The following is an 18,921-nucleotide window of genomic DNA, read 5'->3' as shown; positions in this document are numbered from 1 at the left end:
TTTTTTTTTTTTTTTTTTTTTTTTTTTTTTTTTTCCTCGGTTTATCGTGATGTTGTCTGTTGGCCATTTGTGAGGATTTTTGTTTTTTTCTTTGTTGAGGTGTGATCCATACTAAAGTCTTTCATCTTCATCAGTAAGTGCTTTAAGACTTCTTTTCTTTAAGCAAGCAAGGTTGTGTATCTGCATATTGTAGGTTGCTAATGAGTCTTCCTCCAGTCTTGATGTTGCATTCTTCGTATAGTCCAACTTCTTGGGTTATTTGCTTAGGATATAGATTGAATCAATATAGTGAAGGATACTACACCAGCACATGCCTTTCTTGATTTTAAACCACTCGGGGTGTCTCTTTAGTCTCTTTGAAAGACTGCCTGTTGATCTTAGTACAGGTTCCATATGAACATGATGAAGTGTGCTGGTATTTCCATTCTTTGTAATGTCATTCATAGTTTTTTATGATCCACATAGTGGAATGCCTTTGCATAATCAATAAAACATAAACATATTTCTGGTATTCTGTTTTCAGCGAAGATCCATCTTGACATCACCAATGATACTCTTTGTTTCAGATCCTCTTCTCAAGCTTGATTTTCTGGCAGTTCCCTGTTGATATACGGTTGTAACCATTTTAAAAATGATCTTTAGCAAAATTGTATTTACATGTGATATTAATGACATTATTTGATAATTTCCACATTCAGTTGGATCACCTTTCTTTGAAATGGAAACAGGGATCGCTGAGTGGATTTGTCAGGTTAGCTGTCTTCCAGATTTCTTAGTAATTACAGACTAGTTAGCATCTCTACTTTCATTCTGATTGTTGAAACACTTCTTTAATTCCATAAATTCCTTGAACCTTATTTTTAACCATTGAATCTTGATCATCACACATGCTGCCTTCTGAAATGGTTGGACGTTGATTACTTCTCTTTTGGTATATTGACGTCATTCTTGTCACCTTCTTTTGATGCATCTTGTATAGTTCAATATTTTGTCCATGAAATCCTTCAGTATTGTATTTTGAGGCTTGCATTTTTTCTTCAGTTCATAAACGAGAAATGCTGAAGGTGTTCTTCCCTTATAGGCTTCTAACTCCAGGTCTTGGCACATTTCATTATAATACTTCATGTTTTTTTTGGAACCACCCTTTGAAATCTTTTGTGTACCTCTTTGACTTCATCATTTGTCCTTTCACTTTAGCTTCTCTTCCTTGTAGAACAAGTTTCAGAATTATTTGACATTCATTTTGATCTTTTCTTTGTTTCTTATCTTTTTTAATGACCTTTTGGTTTCATGTATAGTGTCCCTTATGTCATTTCCGCAACTTGTATGGTGTTTGATTGATCATTAGCATTCAGTGTATCAAATCTATTCGTGAGATGGTCTCTAGGTTCAGGTGGGGATATACTCAAGGTTGTGTTTTGACTTTTGTGAACTTGTTTAAAATTTTTTAGCATAAGTTTGAACTTGCATATACAATTGATAATATGTTTCATGTTTGGCCCTTGTCTGATTTGATTCCTGGATATTCAGTCAGTAGAAGTTAGGTCCATATGTATAGTCACCATATCTGTTGTTGACTAAAGGTAATTGCAATAAATAAAAAGTTACTAGTTTTGCAAAATTCTATCATCCAATCTCCAGTTTCCTTTCAATCACCAAGACTACATTTTCCTATTGTTGATGCTTTGTGTTTATAAGATTTACATTCCCCTTAACCAGAATTATCAGTGCATCTTCATTGCATGTTTGATCAGTTTCAGATTGTAGAAGTTGTTAAAAGGCTTCAATTTCTGCTGCTTCGCTGCTAACCACAAGGTCAGCAGTTCAAACCCACCAGCAGCTCCACAGGAGGTAATGCGCTGCCCTGCAAAGTCATTTGAACCGTAATGTCGGCGGTTCAGTCTCACCAGTCGCTCTTTGGAAATATTGTACAGGGTCGCTATGGGTCGGAACTGACTCAGTGGCACTTACAACAACATAAGTCATTAAGGATTCCTGGTGTGGTGCTGTGGCTTAATGTACTGAACTGCACAGTCGGTTTGAACCTCAAAGTCATCAGTTCAAGCTCACCAGCCTGCTCTTTGGAAACCCTATACAAGGTTGCTCTGGGTTGGAACTGACTCAGTGGTGCTTAACAACAACAGTAACAAATAGGTCATTGAAACCATGTTGCTCCAATCTGCTTAACTTGTAGTGTGTTTAAGATAGTTCTCGGAATAGGTATTGCCATTTTATCTATTTCTTAGGAATTAAAAAAAAAAAAAAAAAAAAAGCCCTTAATATGCAAGGAAAAATAGTATCATTTACCATTTAGATCTAATTGTTGTTAAGCTGTCGAGTCGATTCCAACCCATAGAAACCCTTTCTAGGGTTTATGAGGTACAGCTGGTGAGCTTGAACTGATGACCTTGAGGTTCAAACTGACTTTGCAGTTCAGTGTATTAACCAACAGTGCCACACTAGGACTCCATAGGCTGTTTTTAAGTTATTTTGCAAATAATTTTTTAAAGACAAAAATATAGTGAAATACGATGTTAAAGAGTCTAAATATAGCATATCCATTTTTTTATCCCATATTTTTCTGGTTTTGAAGCTATATCTACAGGAAGTAGGCAAATTGCTCTAAATGTAACCAGCTACTCACCAGCTGTCAAGCATCAACTCAGAACATACCAATATTTCACATACTGTCTTCAGATTTGAAATAATTTCTTATAAGTTCGAGCTCATCATTATTTCTGGTTCATCTAAGATTTGTATCATCTAATGCAATTTTTGAAGAATATTTTCGACTTACGCAAGATTGCATAATGGTTTTCATAGTATAACTACTTAATACTTTGTTTTTTAACCCATTGGATGGACTAATCCTTGAAGTTTGAGCTTTGGTAGCATAGTGGTTATGAATCGGGCTGCGAGCCTCAGGGTCAGCAGTTCGAAACTACCAGCTGTCCCGCGGGAGAAAGATGAGGCTTTCTGCTCCCGTAAAGATTTACAGCCTTGGAAACCTTGTACAGGGTCACTATGAGTCAGAACCGACTCCACGGCACATAACAACAACGACAGCTTTCTTTCTAGTCATCATTTTAGGCACATCTAGTTTGGCATTTGTTCACTTACAAATTATGTCAGATAAATTTTGGTGCATAAATAAGAAAATTGGAAGAATACTGTAATTTTTTTTTTTTTACAAAAATAGGATGGTCTGGGTTCTTGACACATAGTTTTGCATGATGTTTCTCATTGGTTTAGTGAGTAACTGTGAATGCCATGCTTTATCTTTGTCTTTAAAAACATTTACCTATTAACTCTTGAGTTTGGGCAGATTTATCTAGGATGTCCTCATCTGAAGACTTCATTGTCTTATATTCTCTTTGTAGTTATGGGTGGAAAATTAAAAATATTCATTTCCTCAGTTGTGTTCAACGGCCAAGAGCATGATTGGGAGTAATTAATATAAGTGGTGATGAGATGGCAAACTGTTTCTAAGTGCAGTAAAAATAAGATCTCTAGATTCTACCTCAGATATGTAAAAGGATCCATTGAATATAAAAATTGTAAAATGAAGGGTTTTTTTAATTAAAAATTTTTTTTATTAAAGTAAATGTTCTTGTTCTTTAGAAGACCTCTGAAAAAGAATAAAAGTCATGAAAAAGCAATCCTTAAGAATAGTTACTTCAGCTTCTAAGAGAAACTCAAAAACTAAAATAGAATCTACTGGACTTTGATTAGGTATATTGTGCATGTGTCCCCCTCTGTTTCCCCTCCCCCCATTGTTTTTCCCTTCATAGTTTTTTCTACAGTAGATTATTAGGTTTGGATTATTTATATACACTTCCAACATTCCCCACTGTCAAGGTTACATTCAAATCATCTTGATTGCAGCTATCATTGTTTACATTTATCTCACAAAAGGTAACATTCAGTGGTAGATTTTTCTGGCTTCTTCTCTAAGACAGTCTTAGTACCAATAATTAAACTTTTTGTTAGGCATTTCTTAGTTCTCTCTTTTCCAGACTCCTTGACCCCCATTTCCTATGTATTGGAATTATGTCAAACAAGCTGCTATATCATAAGGATCAATTCTAATCCTTAATGAGAACTTTTCTAATTGCATGTTAAGAAAATTGATTATATATATTTTTCTGTTGGTGGTCAGCTACAATTTTGGTGTGTTTGATTTGAGTTTCTTAGCAAAGGGACTGAAATGTCATATTGTTGACAGAATTTTGAAGTTTTATCACTCTCTGAAAACAGTTCTTGATTTTAGAAAATAGTGTTGAAAGACCCTGTCTTGTGCTATGTAAAACTGAGTTGTATGGAGCATTTGTTTAAAATATGACTATGTTTGCTAAATACCCATGAATTTGGAATAAAGGAAGGATTATTTAGATTTCCAAGAAATGAGATCGCCTAAAAAGGGCTCAGTTTTGTTTTTAACTAGTAATATTTTAGTGTACATACCCTTTTCATTAAACTTATGCTTTGTACACCAATGTCAATGCAGTAACATTTTCATGATTGTTGGGCTTAATGAAATTTGGCGCTTACAACAAATTCTGATTTACATTGTGGCTTTTGAGGTAAATGGATCAGGCTCTTTTTTTTCTTCTTCTTCTCCCCTTAATAGGTTTATTCAAGAGCAAATGACCAAGAACCATGTGGATGGTGGTTGGCTAAAGTTAGAATGATGAAAGGAGAAGTAAGTGATGTTAATAATTGGCTTTATGACTTATTTACAAGGAAATATTTCAACTCTTGGTTTCTGTAAATGTTATTCCAACTCTCAGTTTTGTTTTCTAAGAGCCTATTACAGGACACATTTCAGAAATTAATTAGAGAATTCATTTTTATTTGTGTTCTGTATATGCAAACACCAATCTCCTCTTCAGAGACACACCTCACCACGCATTTGACCATTAGGGGTCATGCCCTGTAAAAATCTATAATCTAGATTAGGCAAATCATTGCTATAACTAAACTCTGCTTAGTATTTGCACCATAGGCGGGAGGGTCTACTGCTTAAGTTGAACAAGATAATTTAGAACTTCATTTGAAGAACATTAATTTTGTTCAGATAGGATTTTAAAAGTATTTTGGTGTTTTTTAGTTTTATGTCATTGAGTATGCTGCTTGTGATGCTACTTACAATGAAATTGTCACATTTGAACGACTTCGACCTGTCAATCAAAATAAAACTGTCAAAAAAAATACCTTCTTTAAATGCACAGTGGATGTTCCTGAGGATTTGAGAGAGGCGTGAGTAATTCTGATTGCTTTGTAAATTAAGAGGCTTTTTTCAGTGCTACAAAAATCTAAGCCTTCTGATAGAAAGCCCATTCAAAGCCTTCTGATAGAAAATCTTTTTAATAAACAAAGGTTTTAATGGGTGATGTCAAAATGAAATGCTAAGTTTGCATCATAACTGTCCTCTAAATTTAATCTATTACTGAGGCCTTACACATGAATTAATTTCTTTCTAGGTGTGCTAATGAAAATGCACATAAAGATTTTAAGAAAGCAGTAGGAGCATGCAGAATTTTTTACCATCCAGAAACCACACAGCTAATGATACTGGTAAGATAGCACTATATTTTAGGTAGCTAATGGGTATTGCCCATATTTTGTAGTAAGATACTTCAAAAGATAGCTCAGATTAACTTGGTGTGTAGTGAGTTTATTAATACAGTTTGGGTGAAAATCTTTTTGTAACTATAAAAATTGCTTTTTTGATCTCTTCTGGAGTAAGGAGAAAAACAAGATTATTAACATTGTCATTTTCTTATCATGTTGGTTCGTAATCCCCCCCTCCCCCCCCAGCATTTTCTTAATAGCAGATCTAAACAATATGGGAGTTCAGAAAGAAAGAAAAGGTTACTTGTGGAGTAAGTATTGAGTGAGGGGCAAAGAGTAGTAGATGGGCGCATTACAGGAGGCTTCATGTGGAAAATTCTGTTTGTATTATTTGGAAAAGCCATTAACTTTTGAGTGATTAATATATTTGTTTATAGTCTGCCAGTGAAGCAACTGTGAAGAGAGTAAATATTTTAAGTGACATGCACTTGCGAAGTATTCGTACAAAGTTAATGCTTATGTCCAGAAATGAAGAGGCCACAAAACACTTAGAAGTAAGTGAGTTTGCCCTTATAAAGATTTTTTGTGTTTCATTCAGCTTCATAAGCATATTCTTTATGTTCCTTTGTTCAAAACTACATGACTGTAAGATTAGGCAATATGATACCTGTTTTGTGCTTGATATTTGGGGTCATTGCATCTTAGGAATAATTTTCTGTTTTCTCAAATATAGCCTTTTGTTTTATTATAACACCTGTTGACTTTTCTGTTAGGATTAAATGACAGTTACCAAAGAGCTTAGAAACTCAAAGGATTGCTCAGTAGGACGATATTGCTAGTGTTCTATATTCAGTCCTTAACCTTTTTTTTTTTAACTATGTCATCACCTGTTGGTCACACTTCTCTTGTTAAAAACTGTCAAGTCAATTTTGACTCATTGCGACTCTATTTAAGGTGGCTTTGAACCACCAACCTTCTGCTTATCAGTCCAGGACTCCCTTGCTGTTGTTGCTAAGTGCCATTGAGTCGGTTCCAACTCATAATGACCGTGTATAGGGTTTTCAGGAGCACCTGGTGAGCTTGAACCACTGACCTTGCAGTTCAAACCGACCTTGCAGTCTAGTACATTAACCCGCATTGACACACTAGTATCCCAGGACTCTCTTAGTAACTGGTTTATTGAACTCTTGTGTAAGAGGAGTCCTGGTGTGGCTCTGGGTCTTAATGCAGTGGACTGCAATGTCATTTGAACTTCAAGTTTCGTGATTGTGCTTACCAGCCGCTCCTCTGAAGCCATATACAGGGTCACTATGGGTCAAAACCAACTCGACAGCCGTTAGGGCATCACATAACATTCGGTGAAAAACTCTTGTATTAACTGCTTTAGGATTCCTGGTGTGATGTTGTAGGATTAACACTAGACTGGGGACCATAAGGTCAGCAGTTCAAAATCACTAGCTGTTCCTTGGAAGCCCTATACATGGTTGCTTTGAGTCAGAATCGACTTGATGGCATTTAACAACAGCAGCAAAGTAACTACTTTATTTAACTTTTATGTAAGAGGAAGTAGGAAATAGAAGTGGGACATCACATAGAATTCAGTTGACCTTGAGCCAGTTCACATTCAAGTACACACACTGTTTTAGCTTAGAGAAACTGAAGTTTATTTATAGAACACTTTTGCCACTAATTTTAAAGCTTCCAAACAAGAAATTTACATGTGAATTTTGAAACATGAAACATGAATTGGAGAAGTATCAGTAATTCTGGACTGTTGATTGTCTGTGGACTACTATTCTCTGTGACCATGATTAAAATAGACTGATAAAACTTTTTGAAAAAAACTTTCATAATAAATTGTAATTTACTTCTTTTACTAGTGCACAAAACAGCTTGCAGCAGCTTTTCATGAGGAATTTGTTGTGAGAGAAGATTTAATGGGTCTGGCAATAGGAACACATGGTAGTAATATCCAGCAAGCTAGGAAGGTTCCTGGAGTTACAGCTATTGAGCTAGATGAAGATACCGGAACATTTAGAATCTATGGAGAGGTAAGCTGTTTTCTGTTTACTACTCTGGCTAACTTGCATGGGTAAGTAAAAAACGATGGCTACCCCAGGGTTCCAGTTCATACTTGTACCAAACAAAATATGTTTAAACATACCTCTGCCATAAGTGGATTGCTGCAGACAAGTTCTGTCAGTAACACACTTGTCTTAGTTTTGTTTCATGGAAAATAGAATTATTTTGATGTTAAGGCTGATACCAAATTTTAAACAAAACTTAAGTAGAAATAGAATATCCTCCTCAATCTTTGAAGTCTTGTAGCAAGACTATGGAAATGCCTCCACATAAAAGTCTTTAGGTGAATCAGGCCTTTTAAGGAAGGTGGTGCTTTTTGTTATTAAAGTATCATCAAATTGGTTCTAACTCATAGTGACTCTGTATAAGAATACCAAGGAGTTGGTGGGTTTGAACCACACTGAACAGGACGGTTGGGAGACTTCATAGATGAGCCACAAGGGAAGACTGTCAACCTCGAGGAATGTGGCTTACATACAGAAACTGTTGGAAGAAAATCATTGAATTGCCATTGATGTAGTTAATTTACTATTGAAGTGATTTCACAGGGTTTGGCATTTTCAATTTTAGGCTAATATCTTGGCTTCAGCAAACTTCTGGCTTTTTGCTGAGATCAGTTAGCTCAAAGAGCTGATTTTACACATGTAAGGAAGACAATTTTATGTAATAAATGGTAACCGGGAATTATTTTAGGATTTACCAGTGATGACCCAGAGAGCAAGATACAGTCTGAGGGGATCTGCTAGGTCAGTTAAAATCTTCAAGGCAGAGAGATCAGCTTAGAAGGTTATTTGGGATCCCAGGATTCCATAATATGTGACATATTGTTGGATTCTGTTCCAATGCCTGCAGTGTTCTGATGTAAGTCAAATATGTGTTTTTTGTTGTAGTTTTCAGACATTGTTGGGGTGACGTAGGTGTTCTTAGCTTGAGAAACTGAAAAACTCGGCTTCAACTTTGCAACCAATATTTATTGGTATGAAATGTTATTAAAGCCTAGTCTACAATGAAGTCAGCAATGTGTCATAACAGTGAAGGTCAGAGTCGTAATATAGTGCAGATGTATGTCGTTAGAGTTGAACGTTGCTCAGCTTTTCATTGAGTGCTGGTACTGACACTGACACCATTGACAAGTAGGCCATATCCTTCTATAAAGCAGTGTTTTCAACAGTAAATCATAAAATTGAACATTTGTGAGTGAAATTATTGCTGTAATAGCAGTAATTAAGCAATTTAAGTTCTACAACATATGTTAGAGGGCATTTCAAAAAGTTCATGGAACAATTATCTATTCATTCTACTTGCCATGAACCTTTTGAAACTCTGGTATGTAGTACATACTACTAATGATAAAATGTACCTATGAAAAAAAGGATAATTGTGAGCGAGTTTCATCATAACTCAAATATGTCTGAATCAGGAACTACCTGTATCTTTCTCCAAATTAGGCTAAATGAGTTGTATTTGTGTGTTAGTGCTTGCCTTCAAGTTTGCAAGGTTGAATAAAGTTTTTTAAAAAAATCTCTTTACTGTAAGTGATGTATGATGTAAATAAACAATAAATTTGGGCTGTAGTTATTAAAGATGGTGGTGGTAGTGTATGCTGTGGAATCCTTTCCGATTTACAGACTGTATAGGGTCTTAGGGGCTGTAAATCTTTATGGTAGGTAATAGACAACTTCATCTTTTTTCTGCAAAGCAGCTGGTAAGAGTCGAACTGTTTGACCTTGTGTTTAGCAGCCGAACAAGTAATCCATTACTCTGTTATTAGTATGCAAACATTAAAAGCAGAAATAAACATTTGTTAGAGAACTACAAGTTTCACTGTAGACTCCCCACTGTCCATTAAAATTAAACTAATTTTAAAAAAATTAAACCCATTAGGAGTGATGACTCTTAATGATATTATTAATAGGTATATATATTTTTAATGCAATTGCAAACACAACCTGTAAAAATGTTTTCTTGGTGTTGAGAATGAATTAAAAGAAAAAAAAAATGCAGACTGTTTAGACAATTTGAACAGTATGCTTTTAACATTCACCTGGAGAAACACAGCATGGGAGTTTAGACTACTATACTTAGTATTTATTTGGTTAAAATTTGACTGCTCAGCAGTTTAAGAGACTTAAAAGATTCCTAGTATTTTGGGGTTCTGATAGCATTTGTAGTGCAATGGCTCTAAAGTAGTCAGCACTGGACTGTGAACCATAAGATTGGGGGATTGGATTTACCAGCTGCTCTGCTGGAGAAAAGATGAGGCTCTTTGTTTCTGCAAAGCTTTATAGCATTGGAAACCCTATACAGGATTTCAGTGAGTTGGAACAGACTGTTGTTGTTGTTAGGTACCATAAGAGTTGGTATCTACTCATAGTGACCTTGTGCACAACAGAACAAAAAACTGCCCGGTCCTGTGCCAACCTCCCAACCGTTGCTACGTTTGAACCCACTGCTGCTGTAACTGTGCCAGTCTGTCTCACTGGGGGGGTCTTCCTCTTCTTCTCTGACCCTCCATTTTATCAAACATGATGACCTTCTCCAGGAACTGGCCCTTCCTGACAGTCTGAAGTATGAGAGATGATGTCTGGCCATCCTGGCTTCCAGGGAGCATATTCTGACTGTACTTTTCCCAACACCATACCTCACATGCATCAATTCTTCTACAACTAGACAACTGCTTAACAACAACAAACAACAGTACTACTGACTGATTTATTTATTTATTTATTTTGCCTTTTTAAAGATAACTTTTACTTGGTCTTTAGGACTTCATGAATTAGTGGGCTGAGCAGAATCAGTAGAGAATAATAATAATAATAATAATAATAATAATAATAATAATAGAGATTTGTCTCCTTTCTTGTGTTTCTGCTTTGGGTACGAGTTGCTTCAGGGTTGGAATTCATGTTGTTTTCCCCCCCTCTACAGAGTGCTGATGCCGTAAAAAAGGCTAGAGGTTTCTTGGAATTTGTGGAGGATTTTATTCAGGTTCCTAGGAATCTTGTTGGTAGGTAATTCTTCTAAATATTAAATTTAATAAGTTAAAAATTAATTCAGTTCTTGATTATGACATTGTATATGTTGTACCTGGTTTCTGCCATTGTTTAAAAAGGAAAGAATCTATCTGTCCAGTGTGATTCTGTAATAAGACCCATGATTTTTATAACAATTTGTCATTGCAGCCTTTTCATTCCTTTGGCTCTTTCCTATTCTAATACCCTTAATGTGTCTTTATCATTCATATATCCATCAGAAGTATGATAGTAATTTTTAAGATGTTTGAGATTTTTTTTTTTTTACTTAGTGCAGGAAAAAAACCAACAAGGTAACATTGGATAAACAGTAGAGTAATAAACTTCCACACATTAGGCCCTGAATATAAATAATAATTGATTGTTGCAAAGGCATAAACTAAGGTAACAAGTTTGGGCAGCCAAGAAGCATGGTGATGATAGGAGGGGAGGTTTCATTTTTAAGATTTTGCTCACTATTAGTAAAAACTATGATGCCATGCTTTATAAGTAAAGAGACCAAAATCTGACATTGACGCTCTACTTCAGGGGTGGGGAATCTTTTATCTGCCAAAATTTTGTAACATCATTCACAGGCCATACAAAATTACCAATTTTAAAAGCCTGCAAAAAAAAAAAAAAAAGTAACCTGCTACATTTGGTCAAACATTTAATTAATTCACCCCTAATGGCTAGAGTATTGGTGTGGTGCTGCAGGATATTTCCCTGGACTGCAAGGTTGGTGGTTCAAACCACCAGCTGTTCCTTGGAAACCCTATACAGGGTCACTGTGGTTCCGAACTGACTTGACAGCACTTAACAACAGTGTGATGACTGGAACTGCAACCAGAGCAAATGATTTCACAGACTCTACTTAAGTGAACATTATAGCTTGGGATGAATTGCTTTTAATAACTTTGCTATTACTAAGCCCTATACTTGTGCTATGTATCATTTAAATTTTGATTTGAGACATGGGAAAGCTTTATTAAATACTCTGATTATCTTAAACTTTTAATATAAAGACATCAACATAATTATTAGGAGACAGATGAGTTTTTTACCTCTACTATATGGTGTGGTGCTGTGTGTTAATGCGCTGGACTGCAAGGTCAGTTTGAACCGAAGGTCAGTGGTTTAAGCTTACCAGCTGCTCCACAGAAACCCTACACAGGGTTGCTATGAATCAGAACTGAGTCAGCGGCACTTAACAACAACTATCTCATTAGTTTTTTTGTCCTTAAGGAAATAGTTTCACACTTTCGGCACTATTTATATATATGGACCCGTTCTGTCATTAGGAAATGATTTCTTACCTGTACTTCTATTTGTTAAATCTTATAAAACAGGTAAGAGAAGATTTCCATTATAAAGAGACATTTGTTTCAGTTAGTCACAAGTACTAGTGGTGGTGGTGGTTCTGACTCATTGCAACGCTGTATAGTGTTTCCAAGGCTATAAATCTTAAATGTATCAGAAAGCCTCATTCTTTCACAGAGCGGCTGGTAAAAGCCGAATGCTGACCTTGAGGTTAGCAGTCAAGTTTATAATCCAGTATACTACCAGTACTTGAGAAAAATTGTAAACTACATGAGAATTTGGGCAGTTTCTTGGAATTTAAGCAGCAATAATTATATAAAAAGTGTTTAATTTTAAATTTTGTACAAACATTGGGGTAGATATGATATACAACTTTCATAAATGGTAATAGTAGAAAATATTGCTATATGTTTGTCATTGTCGAATGAAATCACTTGACAAAGCAGCTTTTGAAAAGAATCCCCATTTGTTTAAATAATAATTAGTTGTTTTCATTTATCAAGTGTTAACACTGTGGTAGCTAGCTACTCAACATAATTTCTCTTTACTAGACTTCCTCATTTATAAACATGATTTAGTTGTCTGTGTATAAGGAGGAGAACTGGGGTTGCCATGAGCCAGATTCAACTCAGCAGTTAGTTACTGGTTTGGGGCAAGTTGGCCAGCAAAGAAACAGAGAAATAGCAAAGTGCTTTTTCTTAGGTTTGAAAAGTTTGAAAAGTAGGGCTGTTAGGTAAACAAATTTAAATTTCAGATAAACAGTGAACTTTTTTAAGTATTAGGGTGTCTGTAGGGCAAGCAATAGAGTGTGAAGGACAAGGTAACCACTTAGAGTCCACCAGCCACACAGATCTATAGCCTCAAAGCCTTACACAGGCTCTCTGTGAGTTGAAACTGACTCGGCAGCGCTTTATAATAACAACCATTTTCCTCATTTGTAAAAACTATTTATAGGTGTGTGTGTGTGTGTGTGTGTGTGTATGTATATGTATATATATATACTTGATTGGCTATTATTATTTGAGGTATTCGTGTGCTCTTTAGGAAACACACATGATCAGCAACTGTTAACACAATCAAATATTCCAGAGTAGTATAAAGATATCTATTGACTGTTGTATATAATAAACTTTATTTCCCTTCAGAAGATTATGTTATTGAAACTTGTTTTTTAAAAAGTAGTGAGTTACTAGTCCAAGTTAAAGAGAAAAAAGAGGACTAAGGAGTAAAAGGGATTGAGGATCACTATGGGCTAAGTTTCAGAGCAGATTCCCTTGTACTTGGGTTCCAAGAATTGTAAGACCATGACCATTTCCACCCCTCCCAAATCATAACTAAAAAGTAGTATGTGAACACTCATTTGAAAAAAAATGGCTCAAAACCTTACAGCGCGTGAAAGCTTTCCTTAATCACTTCTCTACTCTGTCCCTTTTAGCATTTATGCTCAATTTATACTACAGGTCTACTCTAATTTGTCAATATTTCCTGGAATTTGAACAATGGAAATGATCAGTTAAAATTTTGAAGGTCTCTGGTGGGACTAAATAAAACTTGCAGGTAGGTCCCTGCCATGGACCCCAGAAGGGTGATGGATGATCATTCACCATTGTTATAGTTCATGAGAAGGAAGAAATGAAGATTGTGGGGGAGGGATTATAACATGTGATGATTGTTCTTTAGAAAAGATATTTGCTTGTTTTTGGCAGGGTCAAGGATGGAGTTGCCGCTTGAGCTTCACTGTGCTAACAATGAAGGCTGATTTTATATGCTGCTGCTAGGGCTGCTCAGACAAGAGATAACTCATATCAATTCCCTCTCCTACTCCATTTTCACCTGTTCAATTGCTAATACTTTTAAATTTAGGGTTATTGATGGGGAAGGAGGTTTAGGCATAGAAATAGGAGAGTAAGAAAATCCTAGGTAGGGTAGTATAGTGCCTTTGCTGTATTTACCAGATTACTGTTGCCATTGTTCCCCTATTCATTGTTTAATGAAAACTGTCATTCTATGTTTGCAATAGAAAATTTTCCATTAGAACCTCATTCAACCAGAATTCATTTTTTTTGTGGAATTTTTCTGTGGATATGAATTGTTCATTTTAAAACCAATTCAAGTGTTGACTTAATACAAATATGGTAATGTTAAATTTCTGTGGGATACATGACTTCCATTAAGTGAAGGGGTAGCTGAATACTTACTTATATTACTAGATGACACTACCCAGTAGTGTGTATATTATTTTTTATAACATAATTTCAACTTTCTTAGGGAAAGAGAACCTTCTGACCCTTTTAGTGTCGTCTTTAATTATTTGGATACTCAGTAACTTTTGTTTGACAGAGTCAAGTGTGGAGAAGGTAAATAATTTGAGTTTTATATCATGTGGCAGTGTTTCCCTATGTAGTAAGACAATGAGCATCATGCTATATGTGATACTTTACACACTTGGCTTTTGATGTAAATTGTAGTACTCTTGTTAAATGTAAACTTTTGTTTTACTGAAGAGAATATTTTGAAGGTATCGTCAGGTTACAGGTATCTCGTACAAATAAAAATGAAAATAAAAAATAAGCTTGGTGGCTTAGTTAATTGTGTTGATAATGGTATGCATAACAAAAATAAATATTGTGGTAGTATTAAATTAGAATAAGTTGCTGTTATCCAGGCATTCAAAATGGGTGAGACTTCAGAAAGCTTTTGAATATATAAAAGCTATGTAGGACATACAAAAGGCTTACACTTTGAAAATATCTTGTATGCTGGAAGCATTGCAAATTCCAGTTTTTAATAAGAGTTAGTGAAGAAAAGAAAGTATCAAAAGATGAAACTCATCATTAGTCTTGAGAGTGAAAAGGTGGAGCTTTGCTTGGTGGTTATCATTTGACAGCAAGTCAGAAACTATTTAGGTTAGTGTTACAAGGATAGCATGGTTTTTAAGTAATCATATTTGCTTTCTTAAAGGAAAAGTAATTGGAAAAAATGGCAAAGTTATACAAGAAATAGTGGACAAATCTGGTGTGGTTCGAGTGAGAATTGAAGGAGACAATGAAAATAAACTACCTAGAGAAGATGTAAGTATTTAAGTTGTCTTTGTGTGTGTATGTAATTTATCTTCTCTAATTTATATGTTATTTTATGATTTGTATATTGTTTTAGAAGCTGTTACATGGAGTCCATTGAGGTGACACATTTTAGGATAAGTGTTGTTCTTAAGGGACCGACTAGTTGTTTTCAACTATTAGCGACTCTATATAGGGATTCTGAGGAGCATCTGGTAAGTTTAACCACCGACCTTGTGGTCAGGTGCTTATCTATTGGAGGCCACTCCTTGGAAACCCTACACAGGGTCACTATGATTTAGAACCAAATCATTGGCGCTTAACAACAACAAAACATCATTTACTGATACAGTGGTTTTGTTTTGCTTTTTTATATGCCTTGTAAAATTGCTTCACACAAGTAGAAAACGTTTAAATCGTCTGAGCCCTAGGTTCTGAGTTTTCTCAATACTTCAGTTAAAAAGTCAATTATTGAAGTAAATGTTTCCATTTGGTGATCTTAACTATAGTGTTTTATACATAACATGTAATGCTGTGAAATTACCAAGATATTCTTAATAGATCACAGTTTTAGTTTGAGTTCTCTAAGAGCAGAACCCGTGAAGCTTGTGTGTGTGTGTGTGTGTGTGTGTATGTATACATATATATACATATATTCATATATATATGAGTATGTGTGTATGTATATGTTGTTAAGTGCTGTCAGGTTGGTTCTGACTTACAGTGACTCATAGTGTTCAAGGAGTGGCTGGTGAGCTTGAACTGCTGATCTTGTGATTCAGACCGTTATAGTGTATATGTAAAAGAAAATACATATATGTATTTATTTCAGGGAAATGGTTGATGTATTAAGTCCCTGGTGTATGGGTTAGACTGTAAACTGCCACATTACATTATTACATAACTGCCAAACCACTGAGAATCATGACCAGCCATTTTGATATGTAAGCCAGTGTTACTTTCCCCTCTTATTATTGCCAATATGTTGCTAAGGCACAAATAGTTTTTTTTTTTAAATTATTATTCTGTTTTAGAAATGTGAAATGTTGGGTAGTGAGATAGCAGTAAGTATAGAGCAGGTACATTCTATGCTTTTTTCTTTTCTAAATGATGATACTGTTAGCGTACCACCACTACCTCAAAATTGATCTGAATATCATAATGCTTATTGTACCATGATCTGAATATCATAATGCTTATTGTACCAGGGTCATTAAATAAATTACTGGAATATAAATTTGTAAGCTTGATACTAATACTTGATTCAATCTTCTCTTACATTAATTTATCCCCAGCCACTTTAGTGTGAATCATCTTGTTGAAAGTTAACTTTTCAAGGTCTCCTTCATAAATAACTTATTGGACTCTTCCTGTGTTTGTATTTCTGGTCATTATTACCATCATTTCTCTACCAGAGTTAAGGGTTACAGAGACCAAGGTGGTAAAATACAAATAATTCATCAGATTGAGATATGTACAATGAAAGGATGGTGCCTTTTTTTTTTTTTTAAAAAAAAAAAAAAGAAGTGAATAATGCTCAGTTCCAATCTAGCTGCCATGTCTTACATGTTTTTTGTTGCAGTGTCTTCAGATACTTTCAAGAGAAGCTGGAAACCTGTGTTTTTCTATAAAATCTTTGCTTTAAAAACCATGCTTAAAACAATTCCTAACATCAGTTTTGGATCACTGAGAGCTCCATATTGCAAACTATGTCTAAATCCTCTGGAGACTCAGTTTATACTTAGAAGCATTTGTGTTGATCCACCCTTTCGCCTAAAGAGATCTGTTCACATGTATACCATTGCATTATTGTTTGTGTAATTTGGTGTTTGCTGATTTGTTTCTCGATCTTCATAGTTTTATTTTTTTATTTATCTTAAGTTTCCCAAACCAGCTTATGTATATAACTTGAGATCAAGAGGTCAAATCTGAGTTACCGTATTATCCATTCTTGCTTAGAATAAATAGAGTGCATTTGAAGGCTAATCATTTAATTTTTAAGAGCTTTTAAAAATTGGATTAGAGCTTTTAATTGTAAGAGGAATATGAGGGGGCTTCTAAAAGATTGTGAAAAATAGAAATGAACGTATGGAATTTTTTCCACGAGCTCGTTGAAGCCCTCTTGTATGTTCATTGGAGTCCTGGTGATGCTGTAGGATGGCTGGACTGCTAATCTCAAGGTTGATAGTTTAAACCCATTATGACTCTGAACTTTGTACTTTAGAAAGATGTACATGTTATCTTTTCATGGGTTTAAAATACTTTTTCATTTTTCTGTGAACAGCCTTTTCCCTTTTTGTCCACACTATTTTTATCTTTTATTTTTGCATTGTAAAAACTTTTTTTTTTTTAGTATTATCATTTTTATTTACACAGTTTTTTTGTTTTTAAGTTTTTATTGTGAATTTGAGTAATAGTTTATCTGGGAGAACATCAGTTTTACATTCATTTGTTTCATTGCAATGATTACAGTCTACTTAGCTCGTCGTCATTCAACAGTTAATTCCTGTGTTTTTTTTGTGTGTGTGTTTTTTTTGCTTAGGGGAGGGGTGTGGAAAAATACAGAAAAACACTTAGAAATATATAATAATTTAAACAGTCAAAGGGCATATTCTACAAGCCTGCTTCCTAGCCGCCAATACTCAGTCTTTCTCTTTCCATGAGTCTAGAGTCCTCAGCTGCTCTGTTTCTCCATGTCCTAATCTCTGCCTCCATCTCTGGTGTTGCTGTTTCTCCAGATAGGGCCCCACATTCTGCTCGTGCTTTTCTCCGTTGATGGTCCTGTGTTCCCAGACTGTTAAGAACTGCTCCCCCCTTTTTGTTACAAAACTTCTACCTTTACAGTTGTGACAGTTGAAGTTAAACATGATAAAAGTTACTCACTATTGAATCATAAGACTCTTATTCCCATCTCTTTTCACCAGACCCTTCTAGACAAGAAAACTATTCAGTGGGGATTCTACTTTCTCCTGCACACTCTTAAACTAAACTCCCTCTTCAGAACTTGTAAGCCAGGCACTTGGTGCCTTTATTGCGCCCTTGGTAGCGTAGTGGTTACAAATTGGGCTGCTAACCTCAGGGTCAGCAGTTCAAAACTAGCAGCTGTTCCATAGGAGAAAGATGAGGCTTTCTGCTCCAGTAAAGATTTATAGCCTCAGAAACCCTGTACAGGGTCACTGTGTGTCAGAACCGACTCCATGGCACATAACAACAATAACATTGTAAGTAGCCAATGTAAGATGCCTGTCCCTATCAACCCTGTATACAAAGGGATAGGATTGATACTTGATGTGAAGACTCCTTCCTTCTCAGTATTTTGAGATACTACATCCATAAGTATAAGGAGCTATCCACCACCACCACATCCATAACTAGGTCAGGTTCATCAAATTGTAACAATTTACACTTGTTTCCTTTATCAACAATTCTTTTTTTTTTTTTTGAGATCAGATCTTGTCAAGCCACCGAGGCTAGGTCAGATAAGAACGTTTTATATTTTAAGGAGGTTTTTGGAAATGTGTAGAAATTGTCTCTTGTGTCTTATAACTTGAATCTTTTCCTGAGTTTCTAAATTTTTATATTGTGTTTTTTAAAAATCATATTTTTCTTGATTATTCTGGATTTGTGTTGTTTGGCAAGCTCTTGTTCCATATCTTTTATAAATCGATGAATAATTCTAATGTAGCTTTTTTTTTTTAAATGTATAATTTTTACTTCAGCTATAATTTATTTGATGTAAATTATCAAGAACTAGGAACCTATGTTTAATGTTTTTACGAGTAATAATTGGTTGTTCTCCGCCACTTATTAACTAAAAATAATCAGTTCTACGCCTTTTTTTTTTTTTTTTTTTTTGTGAGGAGCTCTGGTAGCGT

The 18,921-nt window shown here is 35.1% G+C and overlaps 1 protein-coding gene across 5 annotated transcripts in view; it reads left to right on the top strand.

Moving 5' to 3' along the window:
• The window catches only part of FXR1 (fragile X mental retardation, autosomal homolog 1), a 105,923-nt gene that overhangs the window by 73,603 nt on the left and 13,399 nt on the right, over window positions 1-18,921 (top strand). For all 5 annotated transcript variants that reach the window (XM_006869819.1, XM_006869821.1, XM_006869820.1 and 2 more), the window contains 7 exons: window positions 4,631-4,702; window positions 5,111-5,259; window positions 5,484-5,577; window positions 6,012-6,128; window positions 7,455-7,625; window positions 10,585-10,663; window positions 14,949-15,058. In XM_006869819.1, coding sequence (XP_006869881.1) covers window positions 4,631-4,702; window positions 5,111-5,259; window positions 5,484-5,577; window positions 6,012-6,128; window positions 7,455-7,625; window positions 10,585-10,663; window positions 14,949-15,058 — 792 coding nt within the window. The remainder of the gene's footprint in view (window positions 1-4,630; window positions 4,703-5,110; window positions 5,260-5,483; window positions 5,578-6,011; window positions 6,129-7,454; window positions 7,626-10,584; window positions 10,664-14,948; window positions 15,059-18,921) is intronic.

The sequence above is a fragment of the Chrysochloris asiatica genome, unplaced genomic scaffold (genome assembly GCF_000296735.1).
Source record: "Chrysochloris asiatica unplaced genomic scaffold, ChrAsi1.0 scaffold00135, whole genome shotgun sequence".
Classification (NCBI taxonomy): domain Eukaryota; kingdom Metazoa; phylum Chordata; class Mammalia; order Afrosoricida; family Chrysochloridae; genus Chrysochloris; species Chrysochloris asiatica.
The sequence above is the reverse complement of the archived record's forward strand: the minus strand, read 5'-3'. Positions and strand labels throughout refer to the sequence as shown.